This window comes from Hippoglossus hippoglossus, chromosome 17, assembly GCF_009819705.1.
Source record: "Hippoglossus hippoglossus isolate fHipHip1 chromosome 17, fHipHip1.pri, whole genome shotgun sequence".
Lineage (NCBI taxonomy): Eukaryota > Metazoa > Chordata > Actinopteri > Pleuronectiformes > Pleuronectidae > Hippoglossus > Hippoglossus hippoglossus.
Window position 1 is genome coordinate 21744081 of NC_047167.1, and position 20912 is coordinate 21764992.

The following is a 20912-nucleotide window of genomic DNA, read 5'->3' on the forward strand; positions in this document are numbered from 1 at the left end:
GCTGCACGATGCCGCTCAGCTTTCCCTGTGTCGCAGTTATTGGTTTCTTCACTGGCTGCGTCGCCGTGTGTTGAACTGACTCTCTGCTCCTAAAGGCAAACAAAGCTCTGCGGGTGTTTTCCATTTCGTTCAGGACGATTAGATATGACCCGGGCTGTACTTTTTGATTTCATACACATACGTCATACATCAAATAACAGTTGTTTTCTTTATCGGGTAATTTACTGATTATTCACCCATTTGAAAATATCAGTAAATTGGAATTTTACAAATGTATATTGATTTTTAATTATATACATTTAGAACAGCTGTACAACTCCTTATTGAAAAAGCTGGAATAAAATTTTGCTTTGTAAATAAAACAGATTATCAACATTATATTTTGTCACCACCACCAGATTTTTAAAATCTGTGCTACTGTGAACTACAGAGATTTAGCTGCTGCTGTGAAGGAACTTGAATGTAACCAGCGTTGGGAGGAAGTGTTGATGCCATGTGAAAACGGAACTCATAATATTGTGTTATACTGTCATGATCCTTTGACGCTATCTCAAGCTGGCGAAAGCCGTCAGTGCTTCTTCATGTGCAGCGAGTAGCATGTGCTTGTTGCCTCTATACAAAATCCTCAGTTGGCCTAAAATACAACTTGGTCCATGAGTAAGAATGTCCCATATAAAAGTCAGGTCAGTAACCCAGTTACCCCAATCAGGCCAGGGCTGCACTGACCTCTAAAATACTGTGTTTCTCATTTTCCACTGAAAAAGTTGAAAATCAAGTTGAAAGTAAATACCACCCAAATGAAGATTAAGTTGGTGTTGTTGGGTAAACTGGTCTCAACTTGTGCTGATTGCAGATTTGTTAGATACGATTGCCTGTAGAAGAACACGTCCTTTTTTTTTAAAAACCCTTTTCATGAACAAACCCTTTTTGTCTAAGTCGATTTATAACCAAGTTCAACTCTCTGAAGAAGAATGAATCCAATATGTCATCGGGGCTGGTGCTCTTGAAACGTAATTCTCTCCCTCTCGTGTAATATATTCTTCTCACTTGGACCAAACCCTTGATTTCTGTGTTATTCCATGATTTGTGGTGCGAGTGAAAAGGCCACTTGTAACATGTCTCAGTCGTGACTCACTGTTTTCCAGCGCCTACTCATTTATGAGGTCCACTGTTACGTCTATGGCCTCGAGTACATGACAGTTAGTGTTTCAAACATGTGAAGCTTTTTTTTTCTGGGCATTGAACACATTTCCTCAACTTCACATCTCTTCAGGTATTTCCTCCATTCCATGTTTGTCCCTTTCACTCCTCTGATAATGTACATTTAAGAAAGAACTTTAGTATTAACAAGGAACAAGTCCTCATATTGTGTATATGCGGAACCTACTGTCCCTCAGCAGGCGTTTGACTTCTCCCCTACACGTTTGACCTCACGGCCATTAATAATGCAGCGAGGAAAAGAATGTGGCTTTTCATGAGTCCAGAAGTGGAAAGAAACCGTTGTGGGCAATGACCTAAAGCTCAGAGGCTGATGCTGGTCGGGGTGTTTGTGTTTGTGTTGCTAAGGGTGTCCTGACGCATGTTCTTGATATCAGTCCAGGAGGAATTTACAGATTCTCATCTGTAGATTCACAAACGAGCTAAAGGTACCAGGAGGTTGGGCGCTGCATTCTTAGGTAATGAGACATGGCTTTGGAAACAGAAATAAAGGTTAGTGACGTCTTGGAGAGTTTTACTTTACAGAATGGACCTTGAATATGTTCCAAAATAAAACGTCACTGAAGCTGTTTCCAGACATGAACTCCTTGTGTTAATTACATTATAATGAAAAAGGAAACTGTTAAGTTGGTACTTTTTCAGTTAATCACTCACATTCCAATGATATTTTAACACACAGATTCACAGATTTCACTTATGATCGCTGCTGCTGATAATCACTGCTGATTGTTGTCCTACACTTGCTTGTGTCTTTTTATGTTTTATGTATTTAAACATTGATTTTAGGATTCATTATTTATTATACTATTCTTTTGAAGGACTTGGGTTTTATTGGTGTTTCATTACGCTTACATTTTGTTATTTGATCCCTGTTGACATTGTTATTTTGAAGAGGTTATGGTTGAAGAGCCGCACTGAGACGAGGATCTACAAAGAGGGTGGAAGATGTTTCCTGACACTTTGTTCCAGCCGGTGGCCTCACTCGAGGCCCTGTGGTATTTTTGGACGAATATATTCTACTTAGATAATTACTGCACCCAGCTGAGTCTCCCTTTATCTCTGTCAGTGACACCGAGCTTAGCACCGTGGCTGTGTTGTGTCCTCGTTTCTCTTGGTTAATGAGCATACAGCCTCATTTATGTCCATGAATGAACATCAAATACATGCGGACTGATGGCCTTAAAGGAACTCTGTCTGTGTGTGTGAAGGAATAATACTCAGTCCTGTTCCTCCCCCACTGGATTTGGTCTTAACTCATTCAGACGACCCAGCTGGGTCCGGCTGCTCAACAGAGAAGCTGTGTCTGTTGTAATGTGATCCGACCAAATGAGACACTAGAAAGGGCTGAGGTCCTCAGAGGCCATTTCTTTTTTCTCAGCAGCGAACTAAGTTTATTTGTAAAAATAAAAGTAGATTCGATTAAATTTATCTTTGGAACTTATCAGTGTGTAGGTTGAATTTAAATAAATGTATATTGATGGATGGGGAACTGTAAAGCTTGAATGACAGAATTGTCACTTGTGTTTATGCACAACAGTTGTGAATATTTGCACAGTTGAATGTAACTGTTGTGCATAAACTTAAGTGAAATTTCAGCCCCATATCTTGAAACCATCATGTTTTGAAACCATAGGCTGTTTAGAAATAAACGACTTGTCAGCTCCCCTAAAGAGATCGCCCCCTGGTGGCTGGCTGCAGTATTGGTCATAAACCCTGCCTCCTCCATGTTAGCATATTGGACATAGGCCAAACTTAACGGCACTGATGTATGTTCAAGAGTTCATGTTCCTGATAAGTTTAGTTTTTATCACTTCAATGGGTTGAAACATCATGATCGACAGCTGGGACTAGCTTGTGATTGGTCAGGCCGGTGTATCAGCGGGACCTGGATAGATGTAGATCAGGTGTCCTAAATCCTAAAGTAAATTGTTTACTTTAAGTTTCTCCTTTTCATAGCGCACCCTCTTTAAAAAGATTTTGAGTCTTACATTAACAGAGTCTCCGTATCTTGGCTTCATATCTACATCCTGCTCAGCTGTGTTGGATCAACGGAGCTGGATTAAGATAACAGGCGTCGAGATGTAAACATCCATCACTGGTGGTTTAGATCGTTGTGATGTGGTCAGCGGGTTATTTCCACAGCTACAGAGCAGCAGAAAAGCTCCTCTCCACCGGGCTCTGCTGTTGTGAGAGTGAAAAGTGTGTCTTCTGTTGTTTAACTTTGATTTTAAAAGATTTGTTTTCTGCCTAGCAACAGGGTTCATAGCACAACGTATGTGCGGTAAACAACAACTTTAAATCCTCCAAGTCGGAGGGAAAAGTCATATAAGTCTCATCCAATTTGCCTTATGTGTCCTGAGCTGTGATTACACCTGTCCCCTTGCTACGCTCTTGCATAATCACCTACACACACACACACACACACACACACACACACACACACACACACACACACACACACACACACACACACACACACACACACACACACACACACATATATGCCAGCTATCCTTACCAGACCTCTCCAGCCCCCAGCCACACACTGTGCTGGAAGAATTAGCGTCACGAGCTGTGACCAGTCAGGTAGATGGAATTAGAGGATAAAATCATTCGGTCAAGGCTGAAGCTGCCTCGCTGCTCAGATAGTGTGTTTCCAACAGCACCGATTTTATATTTAAGGCTGAGTCAACTCTGAGATTATTATGCAGAGCATTTTTTGAATTTATATTTAAAAAAAAAAGGCGTGTGTCACTACGAACAAAGCCTCAAACCCCAGAGAGTGAAAATATGTCATTGAACGACAGCGACTCATTTTCTCCTCACTTGTTAACCGTCTCTGGTTAGAAATGTCGGTCGGGCGTCTGGAAGTCAACGGTCCTGTTTGGCAAAATGAGACGTTCCTGCGTTCAGGAAGGGCGACGGTGGTTCCAAGCATCGCGTTCCAGCCTGTGGGGAATAACGCTTGTCCCCTGTGGTGAAGGCAGAGCAGCATCCACACAGCTGCTGTTCCAGACTCACAAGCATATGGTCATACACTCCGCAATCTAAAAACCACACTCGCAAACATCTGGGAAAGTTCATTTGCTCCCACATTCGGGTGCCGCCAATAATCCCTTCTGTATTACTCTTGTGTGTTTATTTTTGCACACTTAGTCACGCAATAGTCGACTGTACACAATCCCCACAGAGAGTCGTACACTGTCGGAAATGTGACATATTCAGCCCCAAATGAGCCTCATTCATTTCAATGATCTCTAATGCGAAAGGCTCTGGCAAAGCATAAAACATGGTTTAAACCCTGTAAATGAATAAATAATCTATTATAAGTTGAAGTGTAATATATGCTTCAGGAGCTTAGTTGATGGTCAGTGTCCTTATTTAAATATGGGTGTGTGTCCAGTGGCGTGTTGGGTCAGTGCAGCCTGAAAGCTTCCTGACTTCATGAGGTCACTCGGAGCACAGACTCACCTCAGGCCTTTCATTGTGTTTCCCCTGCGTGGCATTGTCCGCGCTTTTCTCCTGTTGAATGTAATTGCACAGAAGTTGCGTAATTGCGTTGGGTGGTGCCGCTATTTAAAGAGCTTTTGTGTTGACTTGCCGGCGGTTCGTCTGTAGTTGTTTTTCCCTTTGCCCCTGTTATTCATTTCAGTCAGATTTACTGAGATGACCTTAGACCAGACGGAAAGACCCACCACGCTGTAACGGACGTGTTTTATCAGCCTGAAGCTTTTCAGGGTCAGACTTCAGTCATGTTTATGTTTTGTCTTGTTCGGTCCCTTGTTATTTCTCAGTAAATACAGCGAACACAGATTTTCAGGTTTCTTTTCCCCCTCCCCCTCGTGTACCCAGGCATACTTTAGGTTGTCGTATATTTAAGCAGCAGTGATGTTGAAGATGATGATGAAGGAATCTCCGCGGACACCGTTCTTGCTTGTATAATAAGGTTTATTACACAGAAGTTACAGGTCAGGACGGGTACCTAGGTATACCCGGAGACGTTCTCGGCCAATGCAGAAGTCTGAGTCGCCGGTGCCGGACAAGCATTCATATAGGGAACTTGTTTACGCCCAAAACTTGAGATAAAATGACATCATACATAGGGGCATCTAATTCAAAACATGCTTCCTACTTGAAGATGGGAACCTCTCCATCTAACAGGTCAAAGAGCATTCTCAGGAGGAGATAACTAACAAGTAACATATTGTAATAACACTTAGGGAGTCTGAGAGTCCAGAAATCAGGCGCCGCTAGCTTTAAACCTGTCATTATGTTTTACACACGTGTCAAAATGATCCATGTTAACTAAATACACCACAAGGTATAGATGTGTTTTAAAAGGGGAGAATGACAAAAGAAAAACAGATCAATGGAAGGAAGGAAGCAGCACGTCAAAATATAAAAGTCACACAGGTGATTCATTTGAAACTGCCAACCTTCCTGTTTAGTCACCTTGTTTCCTCGAACGTCTGTAGTGTGTTCTAGTCTCTGATGCAATCACAGCATCCTCTCGGTCACACCTCATGGTTTCACTAGTCGCCCACATGTGTTAGTTGCTGTGCAGCCACTACTGATTACTTTCAGTATTGATACACTTACATATGATCAACATATGTATATGAACATATAATCAATTATCTATTTGTCTTTAAAATATTAAATACCTTGTTTTTACTAGTTTACTAGATGCAAAGTAAAAAATACAAGTGATTCTGTGTTGTGTTCTTTTCTGAGTCATCAAATCGAGATCAATTTCTGCCTCCGTCAGCGACACTGGGGTGGAGGCCAAAGAGGAAAACATTAAGAAACATTTCCTAAGCAGGTTATGCAATACAGCTTCCAGCCACAGCTGTGTGTGTGTGTGTGTGTGTGTGTGTGTGTGTGTGTGTGTGTGTGTGTGTGTGTGTGTGTGTGTGTGTGTGTGTGTGTGTGTGTGTGTGTGTGTGTGTGTGTGTGTGTGTGTGTGTGTGTGTGTGTGTGTGTGTAAACAGCACTTTGTCCCAGTGAAACTAAATGACCTAGTAGAGAAGTTGCTGATTTATCCGTGTGTGATTATGTTTGAGGTCATATGTGTACACGTGCGACTTTGAACATGTGAGTGTGAGCACATCAGTCCGAGCTGTGTGTTTATACCGTGTGTGAATGTTTTGTGTTTGCACGGCCCAGCTCTCTGTGGTATGCAGCAGAGCAGGTTCCTCTGTGTCTGAGAGGAAAGAGGAGGAGAGAGGAGGTGAACGTGTGGAGCTCCTCCTCCTCCTGCTTCATCGCTCCTTCTCTAGCTTCACTAACTTTGTTGTCAGGCTGCCATCTAAAGGACTGTGCAGCCTGCTCCATCCCTCACCCATGAAGGGTTTGACGCTGTCCTCGTACAGCTCTGCCTCCACTTAGTCATGTCGTGCATTGATTAGTTTGGATGATTTATTGATGACGTAGATTGGGTTCAAACGAGGAAGGTTAAATCAAATTGATTGACTGTGAAATAAGCACATTGGCTGTTGTGTTTTCAGTGCCGCCTGGACAAGTTGAATCCTATGACCCATAATAACCTCTTGAAACATACAAAAATTTGAAACCACAACATAAACCTGATCTGTGAAGGAGCCAGCGAACTAAACCTGGAAGTTTGTGTTTTGAATCTCACACCAGCCTCGTCTAAATATAACTGTATGATGCCAAAGCACCTGCAGACATTTCCGTCTAATATTAGCTCTGATGTGTTCCCTGCCTGAAACACAGTCCTGAGTCCTTTTCACTTTTCTCTCTGTCTCTGTTTCCTTTCAGTTTCTAATGTGGTTTATCTGCAGCTGAAGAGCACCGGGCCGGTTGATTATTATTCCAGTGCAGAGCTGCAGGCAGCACAGATAACAGCATGCAGGTCTTAGACAGGAATTGGCAGCGTCATTCTCTGTCCCTTCATATTCTCTGTCCATAAACCCTCTGGACCAAAATAGGAAACAAATCATATGCTGAGCTGCGACCAGAAATCTTGATTGTCTGCTCAAAGCTTTCTTTTAATGATGTCACTGTCCATATTTCAAATGAACGGACTTTCTGAAACTCCAACACCCTGTGACACTTGTCGACCTGGTCCCACCTTTCCTTGAAGCACAGTGTACTATCAAAGAGAGCAGCCTCCTCGGGAGACGAGGTCAACCTCTGTCCCACTGTGGGTCACTGGTTTCTGAGCTCCGTATTGATCAGGCGGTCAGTCTGTTCACACCAGATGTCCAGCACCAGCTGCTCAGGAACATGCCGCTGCTGTAATGGAGTTACAAGACTTCCTGTGAATTTGTAATGAGTCCGCCTGGCAGTGCAGCTTTTACTTACTTAATGAGAGCGAGTATTTGACAGAACTTATTTTCCTTCTGTCTGTGGAAGTGTTTTTATTTGTTTTTTAAAGTTTGCTCTACATGACGCTGAAGCAAAATAAAACTGTACATCCACCAAACAATAAAATAACAATTAGATTTTTATTTTTTGCTGGAAATGGAATAAAAAGCTTCTCACCGTGTATTTGAATTTACAGCAGCACAGACATGAGGGGAAAATCTAGTTTTGTGGGATTATGGCTTTTCAACCGTCGATTGACGAGGACTTCCTCTCTGACACATTCATGCCCTAAATCACATGTACAGGAAGGGCACGGTGCAGTGTCTCCAGGGCTGTGCGCTGCGTGCGTTGACAGAGCTCAACTCAAACTCAAAATATATAAAACGGGGACAATGGCAATGATCCGTTGGAGGAGAAGTTTTTTCAGATCAAGCTCAATAGATGAAGAGGACGATATGTTTATGAGCTGCTCACTGCAAGAGGTAATCTTTTATACATTTGTGATTGTTGAGCTCAAGTTAAGTTTAAAGCTGTGTCTTGTTTTGCCGTCAGCAGGATATGAAAACCTTTTTATTTTACAGAATAAACAATGACGAAAAAGATTTATATCGGCATCTGCCCCCAAAAACTCCTTATCAATCATCCTCAAGTATACTACACTTTTATATCATTGTGTATATGATGTGTGTTTGGTAATCCGCTCATGCTGTGGCAGCGTATTGAACAACACACGTCTGATTATTCAGTTTTCCTCTGCACCTCCAGCTGTTTGCTGAGCTCCTGTATATTTCATCCCTATTGATCCCTGTGCAATAAAAACATCACCGAGCCAAAGTTTAAAGCCCTGTGGGTGCCGGCATTATTCATGACTCTGTCTGCGCTGTGGCTCCGCAGACAGGCAGCGTCTTTCTAACGCCGGCATGAAATAATCATGAGAAGTCGTTCATTGACGTTGGTCAAGGTTCTGAGGAGAGTTGCTCCATCAGCGGAGGCAGCGGGTCGGCTGCTCTACAGCACTGGGAACTTTTTGTCCAGCTGTTGATAGGCACACAGGCTTATTTATCAATTCTGATTTGATTTGTTTTTGACAGTTTAAAAAGTTTTTTCTTCCAAACTTAAAAAATATATAATTTTAAAAAAGTATTGGTGAAAATGTAGTTATAGTCAGGTTTAATGTTATTTTTATTTACTGTCCTCCAAAAAGTTGTAAAACGTGTTATACCAAAATTTTTTTGTGAAAAAAAAAATTCCCCCGTCTGCTCTGATGCTTTTCAGTTGTTTTCGATGGGACAGATTTTTCACAATTCTCTCTCCTCGTGTGGTAAAGATGAGTCGGCACGAACCCTCCTCTCAGTGTTCAGGATGCATCTTGACAGCCAGTTTTACTTCCTTATTTTTAACCGACACGGGTCCCTGCCCCTCTGCGTTACCTAACAGCAGCACTGACTTCCCCCTGCGCTGCTCCTTTAGGTTCCCTGCTCTTCCATGGTAAACACCGGTTATGTCAGCTTCATCGACAGAAAGTTCATTTGACATTTCAGTAATTTCCTCTATGTTCCACTGCCGCTAACCAACCTGGCACAATCTCTGCAGACACTCTGTCGTTTACTACATTTTCACCTCAGTGGAGACACGGAGTAAACGGTGTGGGGGCGTTTGATTGAAGCCCTGAGGTGCTTAAAGTTATTTTGGATGAAGGTGTCCATCAACTTGCAGCTGTAGATTTACACTCTGAAATCTGTAAATTTCTTCCGTCACGCTGTCCTGGAACTTTCCCCTGATTTCATATATATATGTATATTATAACAGACTTAAATCCACTCTCCGATGACTCACAGTTCCACCTCTCTCTCTCTCTCTTTTTCTGTCTTTCTCCCTCCATCAGACGGTGTCTTCAGGCCAAGGCCGCTCCGAGTCTCCTGTCTACACCAACCTCCAGGAGCTGAAGATCACTCAGGCCAACCTGCCCCCTCTGCCCTCGGGCTCCCCCCTCCACACTCTGGGCGACTGGGAGACCTACAAGGACCAGAATGGCCGACACTTCTACTGCAACCGCTGCACCCAGGAGAGGACCTGGAAACCTCCGCGAGCCAGGGACGCCAACATCGGGAACTCCAGAGGAGAAAACCACAGCGCGGAGGAGAGCTCCGAGGTACGGAGCATTCACTGCAGAGAGGGTTCAGCCAAACACACACGTAGACACATTATTTTATACCTGGTTTTTATTAAGAACTTCCAGTGACAATGCTCCATGTAAGTGCCGTATGCCAATTGGCAAAATCTCACTGGGAAAGTTATTCAAATCTTGATCCTGATTTAAGTAGCCTCACTAAAAACACCCCTCCAGCTGTGATCCATTCAGCTCACACTGTATGTAAACACAAACAGTGGAGGAAGTAAGAGTGAGAGTTAGTTCACACATCTGGTCGGTTGCTGCAGAAAGCAAATGAAACTCTCTGAATATCACTTTCACAAAGTTGGGTGACACACACACACACACACTTACCGACTCACAAAAACACTTGGTCATCGGACACAACAAGATTTGTTTTTTGTGGACGTACGGGATTATTTGCATATACAGCGGGGAAGTGCTATCACAAGCGGTCACATGAGACACTGTCAGGATGCATGATCATGTCAAGTGTCAACAGATGAACTTATGATCAAACCTGTTGGGACTCGATCATAAGTTCATCAAAAGGGCCAGAATGATTCGTCTCTGATCATAAAAATTAAAAGCCCAACATTCAGCCTAACTTAATTCAGAATCTTGATATTATATTTTATTACCTTGAATTATCAGAAGATACAGTTGGATCCCTGCTCTCTGTCATCTCTGAGTTTATTAGCGATACCACTGCTTCAGGCCTGATACCAAATTCAACATATAGATACTAGATAAACAACCAGTCTAAAACGGAGACAACCATCAACACCTGAGGCAATTAACACATCAGGAATCAATAAAAACAGACAATATACTGTATGTCAAGATCTATAGAATAAAATGAAATGATACAATACTATTAATAAGTGGAAAACGTTAGAGTCTGAGGTGTGGCTGAGACAACACTGTAAAAGTGAAAGTATTATCACGCACAAAAACCAGTGGAAAGGTCGGACTCAGCTGAAATGACCTGAGTTCACCCTGAGCTTAAACTGTTTTTCACAAGTATAGGATTACAAGAACTCCCACCCTCATGTGTTCACGTATCCTCGGTGTCAATGACTCAGATATTAAATAGATGACAAACACACAATCGAAGCCAGGATTCAGTTTGTGTTGTGTCTTTCTCATGATTAAGTGCTGCACATGTAGACATCAGCAAAATTGTTTTCCGCTGGCGGTGACAGATTGTTATGGGAAATTTGATTTGTCAGGCAAAATATATTTCAGAGAAAAAAAAATTCAATGTTTTCTGTCTGACATCCAGATTCATTTCCAGAAAATATGTTGTGGGAAAAAAAACACATGCAGACTTTTGTCATTGGGAAATTGCACGAGTCAATATCAACAGTGAGAACGATTCTGACTGTGAATGACACAATCACAAACACTGAGACTTCCCAGCCTGAATCATGTGGGATTCATCTTTGTTTCACTAAATGGCTGCACCACACTGCCACCTACAGGTGAAAGGCAGTCACTCTCACACTGCAGCCTCCACAATGAAGCATTAACATTGGTGATTTTTTTACTCCTTGATGGGTTTTCTGGTTTTCTGTCATTTTCTCGTTGCTCATTGGTTCTGGGTGCTTGGCAGATTTTTTTTTTCCTCCTCTGTAACTTCATGGTGAAAGACGCCCTCTCTTTTTTCTCTCTCTCCCTTTCTCTCTTTTTACAACAATGTCAGACGACTCCTCTGTCGCTCTCGCCGTCTTTCCTTCCGTTCCTCTCGCTCTCCATCGGTCGACTTCAGCCTCTGCCGTCGGAGGACACCTGCTTCAGTACCTACTCTAGCCAGTCCGACAGTCAGTACGGCTCGCCGCCGCGTGGTTGGTCGGAGGAGATGGACGAGTACGGCCACACGCTGTACGTCAGCGACTATACAAATGAGAAGGTACCGGCTGCACGGGGCTGATCCTCTTTACTGTGCTGGCGATGCATGGGGGGGATGGATCTAGTGTTTGGTTATAACAGTGTTGTAACAGCACAGCATGACAGTGATTACCAGCACCAGAGAAAGGATGACAAATATTCCTCATTATCTGGAAATTGTTTTAAGCACAATAGTCACATACAGATTCCCACAGGAAATGGAAACAACGTGGGTCCAAATTCAAAACAGCTCTACAAACTGCTTGTAACACCTCATGTTCGCCAGTAGGTTTGTTATCAATTGAGATGTCAGAATGAGTCTGGGCTTTCTCTTGTCTGTCCGTGTGTCACCAGTGGTTAAAACACGTCGATGAGCAGGGTCGACCTTATTACTACAGTGCAGACGGCTCCAGGTCAGAGTGGGAGCTGCCAAAGGTAAAAAATCTGTAGGAATCCCTGTTTGTTTTATTGCAAAGGGAATCAACACTAAAGAAAATAAACATTTCTGTTAGTGGCTGATATCCACTTTGTGATAGTGATTCATTAGATGAATTTCCCGTTACGACATCATAGAGATTTCAGACACAATAAGGCACAAACTGATAAATACAATTTCCTTTGCTGAAGTTGAAAAGTCTTGTCCACTGATGCCGTGCGATTCTAATTACCTCCCTGCAGTACAACCTCTCTCCTCCTCAGCCGTCAGGAGATGCTCCTAAAAGTCGCAGTCTGGACAGGAAACACATGGAGCCCATCGTCCTCACCAAGTGGAGACACAGCGCCTACGTCCAGGAGCCCAACGACAAGGTGGGACACGCAGATCTGCAGAGTACAGACCTGCCAGTGGTGCCTCACAACTCTTATAGTGTATGGACTTAAAACGTTTACTTTACAGTTCAGCTGTTTTCTGTTGTGTTCATTGCAAAGGTGTTTTTTTTAAGTCAACAGTTTCAGTTGTAGACTTGTTGCATTGCAGCGGCTGTTAAAAACCAGACGTTTCCGCGCAGTCTCCGCCCGTCTTCACCCGTACAAACACAAAGTCAGTAGTCTGTCTCACCGACCAATCAGTGCCCTGTCCCTTAATCCCAGCAGCCAATCAGCTTGCATGAAGATAATGAAGATAATCAGGAAACAGAAGAAGTCATAATTACTCTGCCAATTATCCTTTTTAAAAAAAAATTCTTGCATGATTACCTGAGTTGATCGAGTTGTTCATTTAAATAACTTTGCTTAGAAATTGGACCTTCAATCATAAACCTGTTTAATTAAAGCTTGTTGAGCGATAACAGCAGACGTCAAGCAAGTGATGAAATATTGTGCAATAAACACAGAGTTTCTGCGGGGTCTTAAAAAGTTTAAAATTGACCAATCTCATTTTTGGGCCTTCAAAAAATCTTAAATATTTGAATTACATACCAGGTCTTGAATACATTTAGATGATTTTAAATATGTTAACGTTCATTTAATGCTACTTGCTTCAAAACTTTTAACTTAAAAATGTGTTTCTTAGAGAAATGTTTTGTTTGCGATACAGATATTAGCATCATGTAGGAAAACTACAAACAAATTCATTCATATCTGTCGTACTTAACACAGATCTTCAGTCATTATGGTCTTAAAAAGTCTTGAACGTACAAAATTACAAATTACGAATGACCAAAACAAACGATGGATGTAAAAAAACATCCGACAGACTGACAAAGCCACATGTGAACCAGATGTGATGCATGTGTCCAGTCGTTATTACACATTATAATGAAGAACTGTTACATATTAAATCCTTAAAAGTAACTGACTGAAACCTGCAGAAACCCTGAAATACAATAGTTTGTAGGTGCCTGAGATTTCTGACAAACACTGTTCCTGTATCCACATCTAATTAATAATCCATGTGCGCCTCCTGGACATCACACAGGTACTTGACACACTTGGCAGCTTCGTAATCGCACCGTTAATTGCAATCACACTGTTTGAGCTCTCTGTGTCTTCTTAACCTCCCATCATTTTCTCATTAACACTCTGTTATTAGCCCATGTGACAGTTTGTTTTTTTCATCCCTGTCTCCTCACCAGGACGCTCCTCTGGGCCCCGTGCCCCCCTCTCCTGATTCTGACTCCGGCCCTTCGTCTCCCAAGTCCCCCTCCTCTGTTAGTACTCGCCCCTAACCTCGCTTCCTCGCCTCGCCCACCAGGCTCTGTCCTGCGGGGGGGTTTAACTTCGCCCCTGATTGGAGGCAGCGACACATTTCTTGCGGCTTGCTGCAGGGTTTTCGACGCTGGTCTGGATAATGTGGAAATGATTAGAGCAAAGTCGAGTGTGACGGCAGAAACAAAGACAAGAAATCTGAACTTGAGCCTGTGCAGACATTTTTGGTTAAATTGCGTTTTGCTTGCGTTTGTTGAAATCACACAGGGGCTTTATGATTTCAAGAGACATTGAAATAATTGTTCGGGTTCCTGATTGGCTTTATCATCCGTGTGTCCCTAGAATCTGCTTCTTGATCCTGAAAGGCATAAGATCGCTGGCAGAATGCAGCTTGACCAATACCTGTTTCTTTTATTCTACTCTCATGTCTCTGTTCACTCCCTAGTGTTCAGTCGCTTGCTTTTCCTGTGGGCGCAGTCAGCTGGGATCGCTCTGGTGGTGGTGGGGTGTTTTTACACTGGTGTGACACCTGCTTATCGTTTAACCAATATCAAGCTTTGACGGCAGCTTCGTCCTCCGTGCTCCTGCTGTGGTTTTCAATCAGGGTCTGAGCGGCTGATGTGTCTGTGACATTTTGCCCTAAAGTTTGTTTTTCTCTGCAGCCGTCTGAAAAGTGTGGGGTCCTGAATGTGACCAAGATCACTGAGCATGGCAAGAAAGTACGGTGAGTAGCTCCGCCTCCTTAAATATTCGTTTTGCTTGAAGCTCCTTTTGATTTTGAAAGTACAAGAAACTATTTTTGACAGATAAAGAAGTGAAAATTAAATACTTTGACAGGAAACTGCACATAATTACTTCCTGCGCTCAAACATGTTTGTGATCTTTCTCTTGCAGGAAGAGCTGGACGTCCTCCTGGACGGTCCTGCAAGGACACACGCTGCTGTTTGCCAAAGAGAAAGGAGCCGGAAGCAGTTGGGTGAGCGACAGAAGCATTTTCTCCTTTCAAGAAAACAAAATGTCTCTCGTCACGTCAGTTGTTCTGTGGTGTTGCTGTCTAGACTAAGGTGCAGTTCAAACAATAGAACAGTGTTCTCGATTAGTCAGGATCATTGAAAAGAGGCAGAAATGTTGAGTTTGTTAAGATGACATGACGGCAAAGTGTCTCAGTCACTCCACCGTGCAGACTCTGGCTTCAAATTACATCATCAGAGCAAGGTCCTGTGTCTGGGACATCTAGGCTTCATGTCTGGAGAGTGGTCTTTACAGTCTGTGTGTTAGACTAATACAGTAACAATGAATTCAAGTTAAGAACAGACCTGAAACAACATAGTGCTCCACAATAACATCACCATCAATCCAAAAATAAAGAGTTATCCAGCTGTCGTAGCACATGGATGGAAGCTGAAAGGGCTTTTACGGGAGAAGGTGCAGCTTCAGTGTAGTTTCTCTCACCTGCACTGTGATGTCTGGGATGCAGACTCATGAGAACAGTGGGTTCATCTGACTCTTCTCTCTCTCTCTCTCTCTCTCTCTCTCTCTCTCTCTCTCTCTCTCTCTCTCCAGTTTGGAGGCAGTCAGTCCAAACCTGAGTTCACTGTCGATCTGAGGGGCGGCTCGGTGGAGTGGGCGTCCAAGGACAAATCCAGCAAGAAGCACGTAATAGAGGTGGGATGGAGCTCACAGCCAGTTTATGTTTTGAATCAGATTGTTTGATTTTTGTTGAAAGTGCTAAAAGGTCTGAAAGACAAACAATCTTTCAAGTGCAGTTTAAAAAATCTGTAGAAGGTTTTATTTCTGCATTGGTTCTCTTTCTCTTTCCAAAGCTGCTTTCAACAACACAACTAAATCACCATACTTTGGCAGTAAACATGTAAAAATGACTGATTATTTCATAAATTACTTCACAAACTCACACACATGGAGAACACACGAAGGAGTAAACAATAAAGAAGTAAACAATAAAGACAAATTTAATCTAGATGTGGTTGATTTTTTTTCGCAAGCTGAATCTTTGGTGTGTCTCTCCTGGCTGCAGCTGAAGACTCGGCACGGCACGGATCTGCTGATCCAGTGGGACACTGACACCATCATCAATGACTGGTACCGAGTGCTGCAGGAGACCATCAGCACCCACGTGAGTACTGACGCTCTCACTCGCTCGACTGAAACCTCTTATCAGTTCGTTTTGGTTCAGGAAAACGAAAGGTCAGCAACTCAAGCATCTGTTGTGCAGCTCGAAACACAACAATTCGGTCAAAGTGGTAGTTGTAGGGTTGGAGAATGTAGAGAGACGAGCAGCCTGTTGAGAGGAGGAGTGGAACTGGCTTTATCACATTTTACTAAATGCTGCTGGCATATTTGCTTTCCTAATGAAAGTACACATTTTAAAACAGATGTCCATGAAGTCAGCTTCAACTGAATATCAGCTGCTCATTTTATCTGCAGGTTTACGCAAAAACTAGTGAACCAATTTATTTACATTTGGTGGAGCAGTGCGTCATGTTCAGAGGAAGAATTCTGGAGCAGATTCCAGATAAATCAGCAGATCCAGGATATTATTTTTCACTTTCTTTAACATGGCAAGACAAACAGGGCGTTGGCCTTTATGGACGTCTCCGAGCGCCCTTCTAGTTTCTGAACGTTAGTCAGTAAAACTAATCATTTGTGAACAAGTTGTTGACCTATTTTTAGAAGTAACAGCAAATAGAAACAGAAGAGGCGTTCTCTCAACGAGGGTCAGCTAGCGGCTACTCCTTAAATGTTCTGTTTCCGTTCTGTCGAGCCATGTGCGGAGGCTTGAGCCGTCCTCCGGCGCCTGGGAGTCCAAACGGGCGTCCAAAGGTGCAGCAGGTGTGGATTTTTACAACCAACGTTTTATATCCCCGTGTGTATGTGTGTCTCTCTCTCTTAGGCCTGGGAGTCTGATGAGGCCATTGAAGAGGACTTGCCCGACTCTCCTGGTTTTGAGACGGGAGACAAAGAACAGAGAGACTCGAAGAAAGGCAGAGGTCTGTTTTAATGTGAACTGAAGTTTAACAGATACATGAGCACATGCGTAGAAAAACAAAGCATGACATATGAGTTTTAGGGAAATTGGTAGTAAGTCGTAAAGAGTGAAAGATTGAAGTGTTGAATGAACAGGGTACAAGAGAAATGAACGGGGCGTGCTGTGTATATCGAAGAGTGAAAATCAAAGTACAGCAACAACCCAGTGAAGTACCGGTGTTTGACTCAGTGTCCCAACTTCCTCATATGACTTTACCTGCCCCATAAAACAGCTGCTTATCAGTTTCATTCCTCCCAAACATCGAGCGGCCGTCATGGACGTCAGAGCAATGAAACGACTGCTGGAAAACAATGTGTTGTCTCATCTCTACTTCGCAGCCGTGAAGAGCTCCTCCAGCGTGGACACCTCCGACAACAAGAAGACCAGACACAAGCTGAAGAAGTTCCTCACGCGGCGTCCGACCCTGCAGTCCGTCAGAGACAAGGGATACATCAAAGGTGACACACACACACACACACACACACACACACACACACACACACACACACACACACACACACACACACACACAAACCTCTCCCTCACACACACACACACACACACACACACACAAACCTCTCCCTCACACACTCAGAATTATGTGTGAGCAGGTTTTCATTGTGTTCATGCAGAGGAGCGCAAAGACTTTACTAATTATCATATCGTATTTGAGTTTCATACATTTATTGGATTTGCTGGTGGAAAAAAATAAATAATATGTTGTTGTCCAGTGAATTTCATAAATTTTTAATGTGGTGATTTTGAACTTTGAGATGAAAACTTGACTGAATGGGTTTAGAAAATTCTGCTTCTTTGGCAAAGTCCACTACATAAAAAATAAAACTCGACTGCCTTAAAAATGCCTCATCACCGGAGTGCAGCTCTGACTGAGGACTCTGGACTGTTTTATGACGTTGTGTTTGTTGTTGTGTGTCTTCAGATCAGGTGTTTGGCTGCAGTTTGTCCATTTTGTGTCACCGGGAGAACAGCACGGTGCCGAGCTTTGTGACGACGTGCATCGACCATGTGGAGACCAGTGGTGTGTGGGCACATTTATCACTTTATCTGTATTTAGAGGAAATGGTTCCTTCTAACATTTAACCTTTAGCTTTCTGGCACTCGAGGTCTTGTCAGATGAGCCGTCGCCTGACAACATGATGTATACTCGTCTTGTTTTAGTGGAGTCGTCACAGCAAATAACAAAAAACATGGGAGTAATTCTCAGATGTGCCTGAACTGGTGTTTTCCTCCCATCATGCCCTGCAGGTCTGTGTGTGGACGGGCTGTACAGAGTCAGTGGAAACCTGGCTGTCATACAGAAACTACGCTTTGCTGTCAATCACGGTGGGTCCCTGCTTCTCTTCTCTCTTTGAGAGCAAATAATTATGAGATTAATGTTGAGGAGCTTGTTTTTCTGTAGTTTTCTCTCGTCGTGGTTGTGAACTACATCGACTGAAGAGTGTGTTTGTGTCCAGATGATGAGGTGAGCCTGGCAGACGGGAAGTGGGAGGATATCCATGTGACCACTGGAGCTTTAAAGATGTACTTCAGAGAGCTGCCGGAGCCGCTCTTCACCTACTCGTTCTTCCATGACTTTGTCAACTCCATCAGTACGTCTAACTTTATTTATTTATTTGTTTATGGATTCGCTCTGTGTGAACTGTCTGTGTTAAGAAGTGGGTTGTTAGAAGAAGCATTTCCTGCTGCAAAACCACAAACCAGCATCCAACTGAAATTCACTTCAACGAGCATTTTGTTCTCCAGGATTTTCCTTTTGAAGTATATGTTGTACTGATTTTATTAATTTCAACTCAGAGATATTAAATGGGAACTATGCTGATTTTCAGTATCACTGGTATAAGTTTAATTTCTCTCCCTGCTGCTGCTGCTGCCTGCACTCAGATCTCCCTGTTTCCTTTCCACCAAAATCTGCCGGGTGACTTCTGTGCACATCCAAATTAATTAACTGAGCCACAGTTTATTTTTTATTTTTCGCCGTTTGTTTGGCTCAAAACGTTGTGTCAGTATTCTTCAGTTTGAAATTGAGATGACACACTTATTTTAAACTGTAGAATTAGTTGCAGCCTTTAGCAGCTGACTTCAACGCTCAGGGTCCTGGACTGGAAACCGATAAATAACTTCCACAAACTGTTTCTTCCTCGACTCCTTACACCTGAAAACAATCCAACTCGACACCAAAGCCACTAAATCTTTCTTTTTAACAAGCAAAGTGTGGCTGAAGAATGTTTTCTTTCTTTATATGGACCCCAGCAGCTCCTCCACTTACATTTCTAAACCCACTAGAAGTTCCGGTCCAGCCTTTTCAATAGGAGAGGCATGGGCGTGCCTTTGGAGCCCGGTGCATTGTGGGTGTTGAAGTTATATTTGCCTTTTGGGTAAAATGAAAAACCTCAGACCATTTCTATAACCTGTATCATTGTGGTTCCTTTCATTGAAGGGTAAATGATTGTTGGTGCACCTAAATATAAACGCACTTGATGATCGTTCACTCAGACATTTTATATATATATATTGTTTTTGTGCTGCAGAGATGTCAGACTACAAGCAGAGAGTTCACTCCATCAAAGATCTGGTCCGACAGCTGCCAAAGCCCAACCACGACACCATGCAGGTCCTCTTCAAACACCTCAGGACGTAAGAGACGCACAATAATATGTATCTACTTTGAGACGGTCACCACTGAATTATTGTTTTCCACGTTATCAGCGTAAAGGTTATTTAATATTCCATCTTCCCTCCAGGGTGATCGACCACGGTGAAGAAAACCGAATGACCACCCAGAGCGTGGCCATCGTGTTCGGCCCCACGCTGCTGCGACCTGAAACCGAGACCTGGAACATGGCGGTCCACATGGTCTACCAGAACCAGATCGTGGAGCTGATATTGCTGGAGTACGAGAACATTTTTGGAAGGTAGACAGAAGAAGCCAGAGGACAAAGCCTATGTAGACATTTGTCTCCCCCAACGCAGAGCTCTTCTTCACCCGGCACGGCCCGGCTCTGCCCGGCCCGGGGGGGGGAGGGGCAGCGGCTTAATCTTCATCTCAAACCAACCTGCGCTCACTGGCTTCTCCAAACTTCCACAAATACAAACTCTTGGACCAAAGCCAACGCGAACGTCTCATAAACCAAAATAAAGATGTAACTAACTAGCGACCCAAAAAAAAGGTTTTGCACTTTTTTCAGTAGCTCGTTTTCTCCTGTAGCTGCAGAGGTGACGACTTCCTGTCCCGACACTGGATTCTTAAACGTAACGACACGCGGGCCACACACGCCTCCACTACTGCACAGGCCGACTGAGCAGCGGCGAGCCACAATCCGTAACACGGGAGGTTTATGACGCTGTTCGTACCGTACTGTAAAACCCATGTATTGACCCATCACTCCTGAGGGAAACGACAGAATAAACCTGCTGTTCATCCTCTGCTTCGCTTTCGACGTTTTAACACTAAGAGGTGAAAGAAGTTGGAGCTCGACCGAGGAGAAGAAGGGGATATGAGGGCTTTTTTTATTTTTTACTTTAAAGAACACTTTTGCCTCTTTCTGTATTGATCTCGTTCTTTTTTTTAAATGCTCCGTTCTCCACCCTCCTCTTTCTCTCCCCCTTTCCCTGGACCGGGGTCCTCAGAACACATAAGAGGTTATCGCCACGCTCTGTATTATATCTGCACGCCACCTTCAACAATCGGCTTCTAGAACAAATCATCTCGCGGCGCTCGGTCATCAACTTGAAAACAAAACAACGGTACTCAGCTGTTGCTTTCCTCGTCTACCGGACATGAAATGTTGAGGCACGCGGCCGTTAAACATGTCTCCATGGATACATTTGTACAGTGTATATGTGTGTGCATGTGGAGGGGGGGGGGGGGCGGGTGGATGTATGAATGGATTTACTGATGATATATTGTACAAAATAGTAAAAATAAGTACCTTTGCCGGGAGTGTTAAGAATAAGAGAAGAGGGAGAAATCACTAACCGACGTGAGGAGTGAAGTGATGAAGGGGAAGTGGAGGTTTACCTGTGAGTCAGGTCGATGGAAGATTGTGAATGTAACTTTGCAAAGAAAAAGATGTTGGCTTTATCAAACTGGAATAAAGGCCTGGAACAAGA

The 20912-nt window shown here is 43.3% G+C and overlaps 1 protein-coding gene and 1 long non-coding RNA gene across 15 annotated transcripts in view; one reads left to right on the plus strand and one right to left on the minus strand.

Annotated features, from left to right (window-relative positions):
* LOC117777889 (rho GTPase-activating protein 12-like) overlaps positions 1-20912 on the plus strand; it is a 41764-nt gene extending 20852 nt beyond the window's left edge. For 2 of the 14 annotated variants that reach the window (XM_034612961.1, XM_034612975.1), the window contains 17 exons: positions 9434-9700; positions 11406-11612; positions 11945-12025; positions 12269-12397; positions 12567-12629; positions 13663-13737; positions 14398-14459; positions 14630-14711; positions 15299-15400; positions 15771-15869; positions 16647-16743; positions 17120-17239; positions 17722-17820; positions 18048-18125; positions 18257-18391; positions 19331-19436; positions 19544-20912. In XM_034612961.1, the coding sequence (XP_034468852.1) occupies positions 9434-9700; positions 11406-11612; positions 11945-12025; positions 12269-12397; positions 12567-12629; positions 13663-13737; positions 14398-14459; positions 14630-14711; positions 15299-15400; positions 15771-15869; positions 16647-16743; positions 17120-17239; positions 17722-17820; positions 18048-18125; positions 18257-18391; positions 19331-19436; positions 19544-19718 (1977 nt within the window). In that variant the 3' untranslated portion in view covers positions 19719-20912. Of the gene's footprint in view, positions 1-7867; positions 8031-9433; positions 9701-11405; positions 11613-11944; positions 12026-12268; positions 12398-12566; positions 12630-13662; positions 13738-14397; positions 14460-14629; positions 14712-15298; positions 15401-15770; positions 15870-16646; positions 16744-17119; positions 17240-17721; positions 17821-18047; positions 18126-18256; positions 18392-19330; positions 19437-19543 lie in introns of those variants that run through there. The other 12 variants (XM_034612974.1, XM_034612962.1, XM_034612963.1 and 9 more) reach the window with 12 other exon arrangements.
* LOC117777902 lies at positions 12770-13656 on the minus strand. Its single transcript, XR_004616696.1, has 2 exons — positions 13007-13656; positions 12770-12973 (listed from the first exon to the last, which is right to left on the minus strand). It is a non-coding gene; the product is annotated as an uncharacterized LOC117777902 (long non-coding RNA).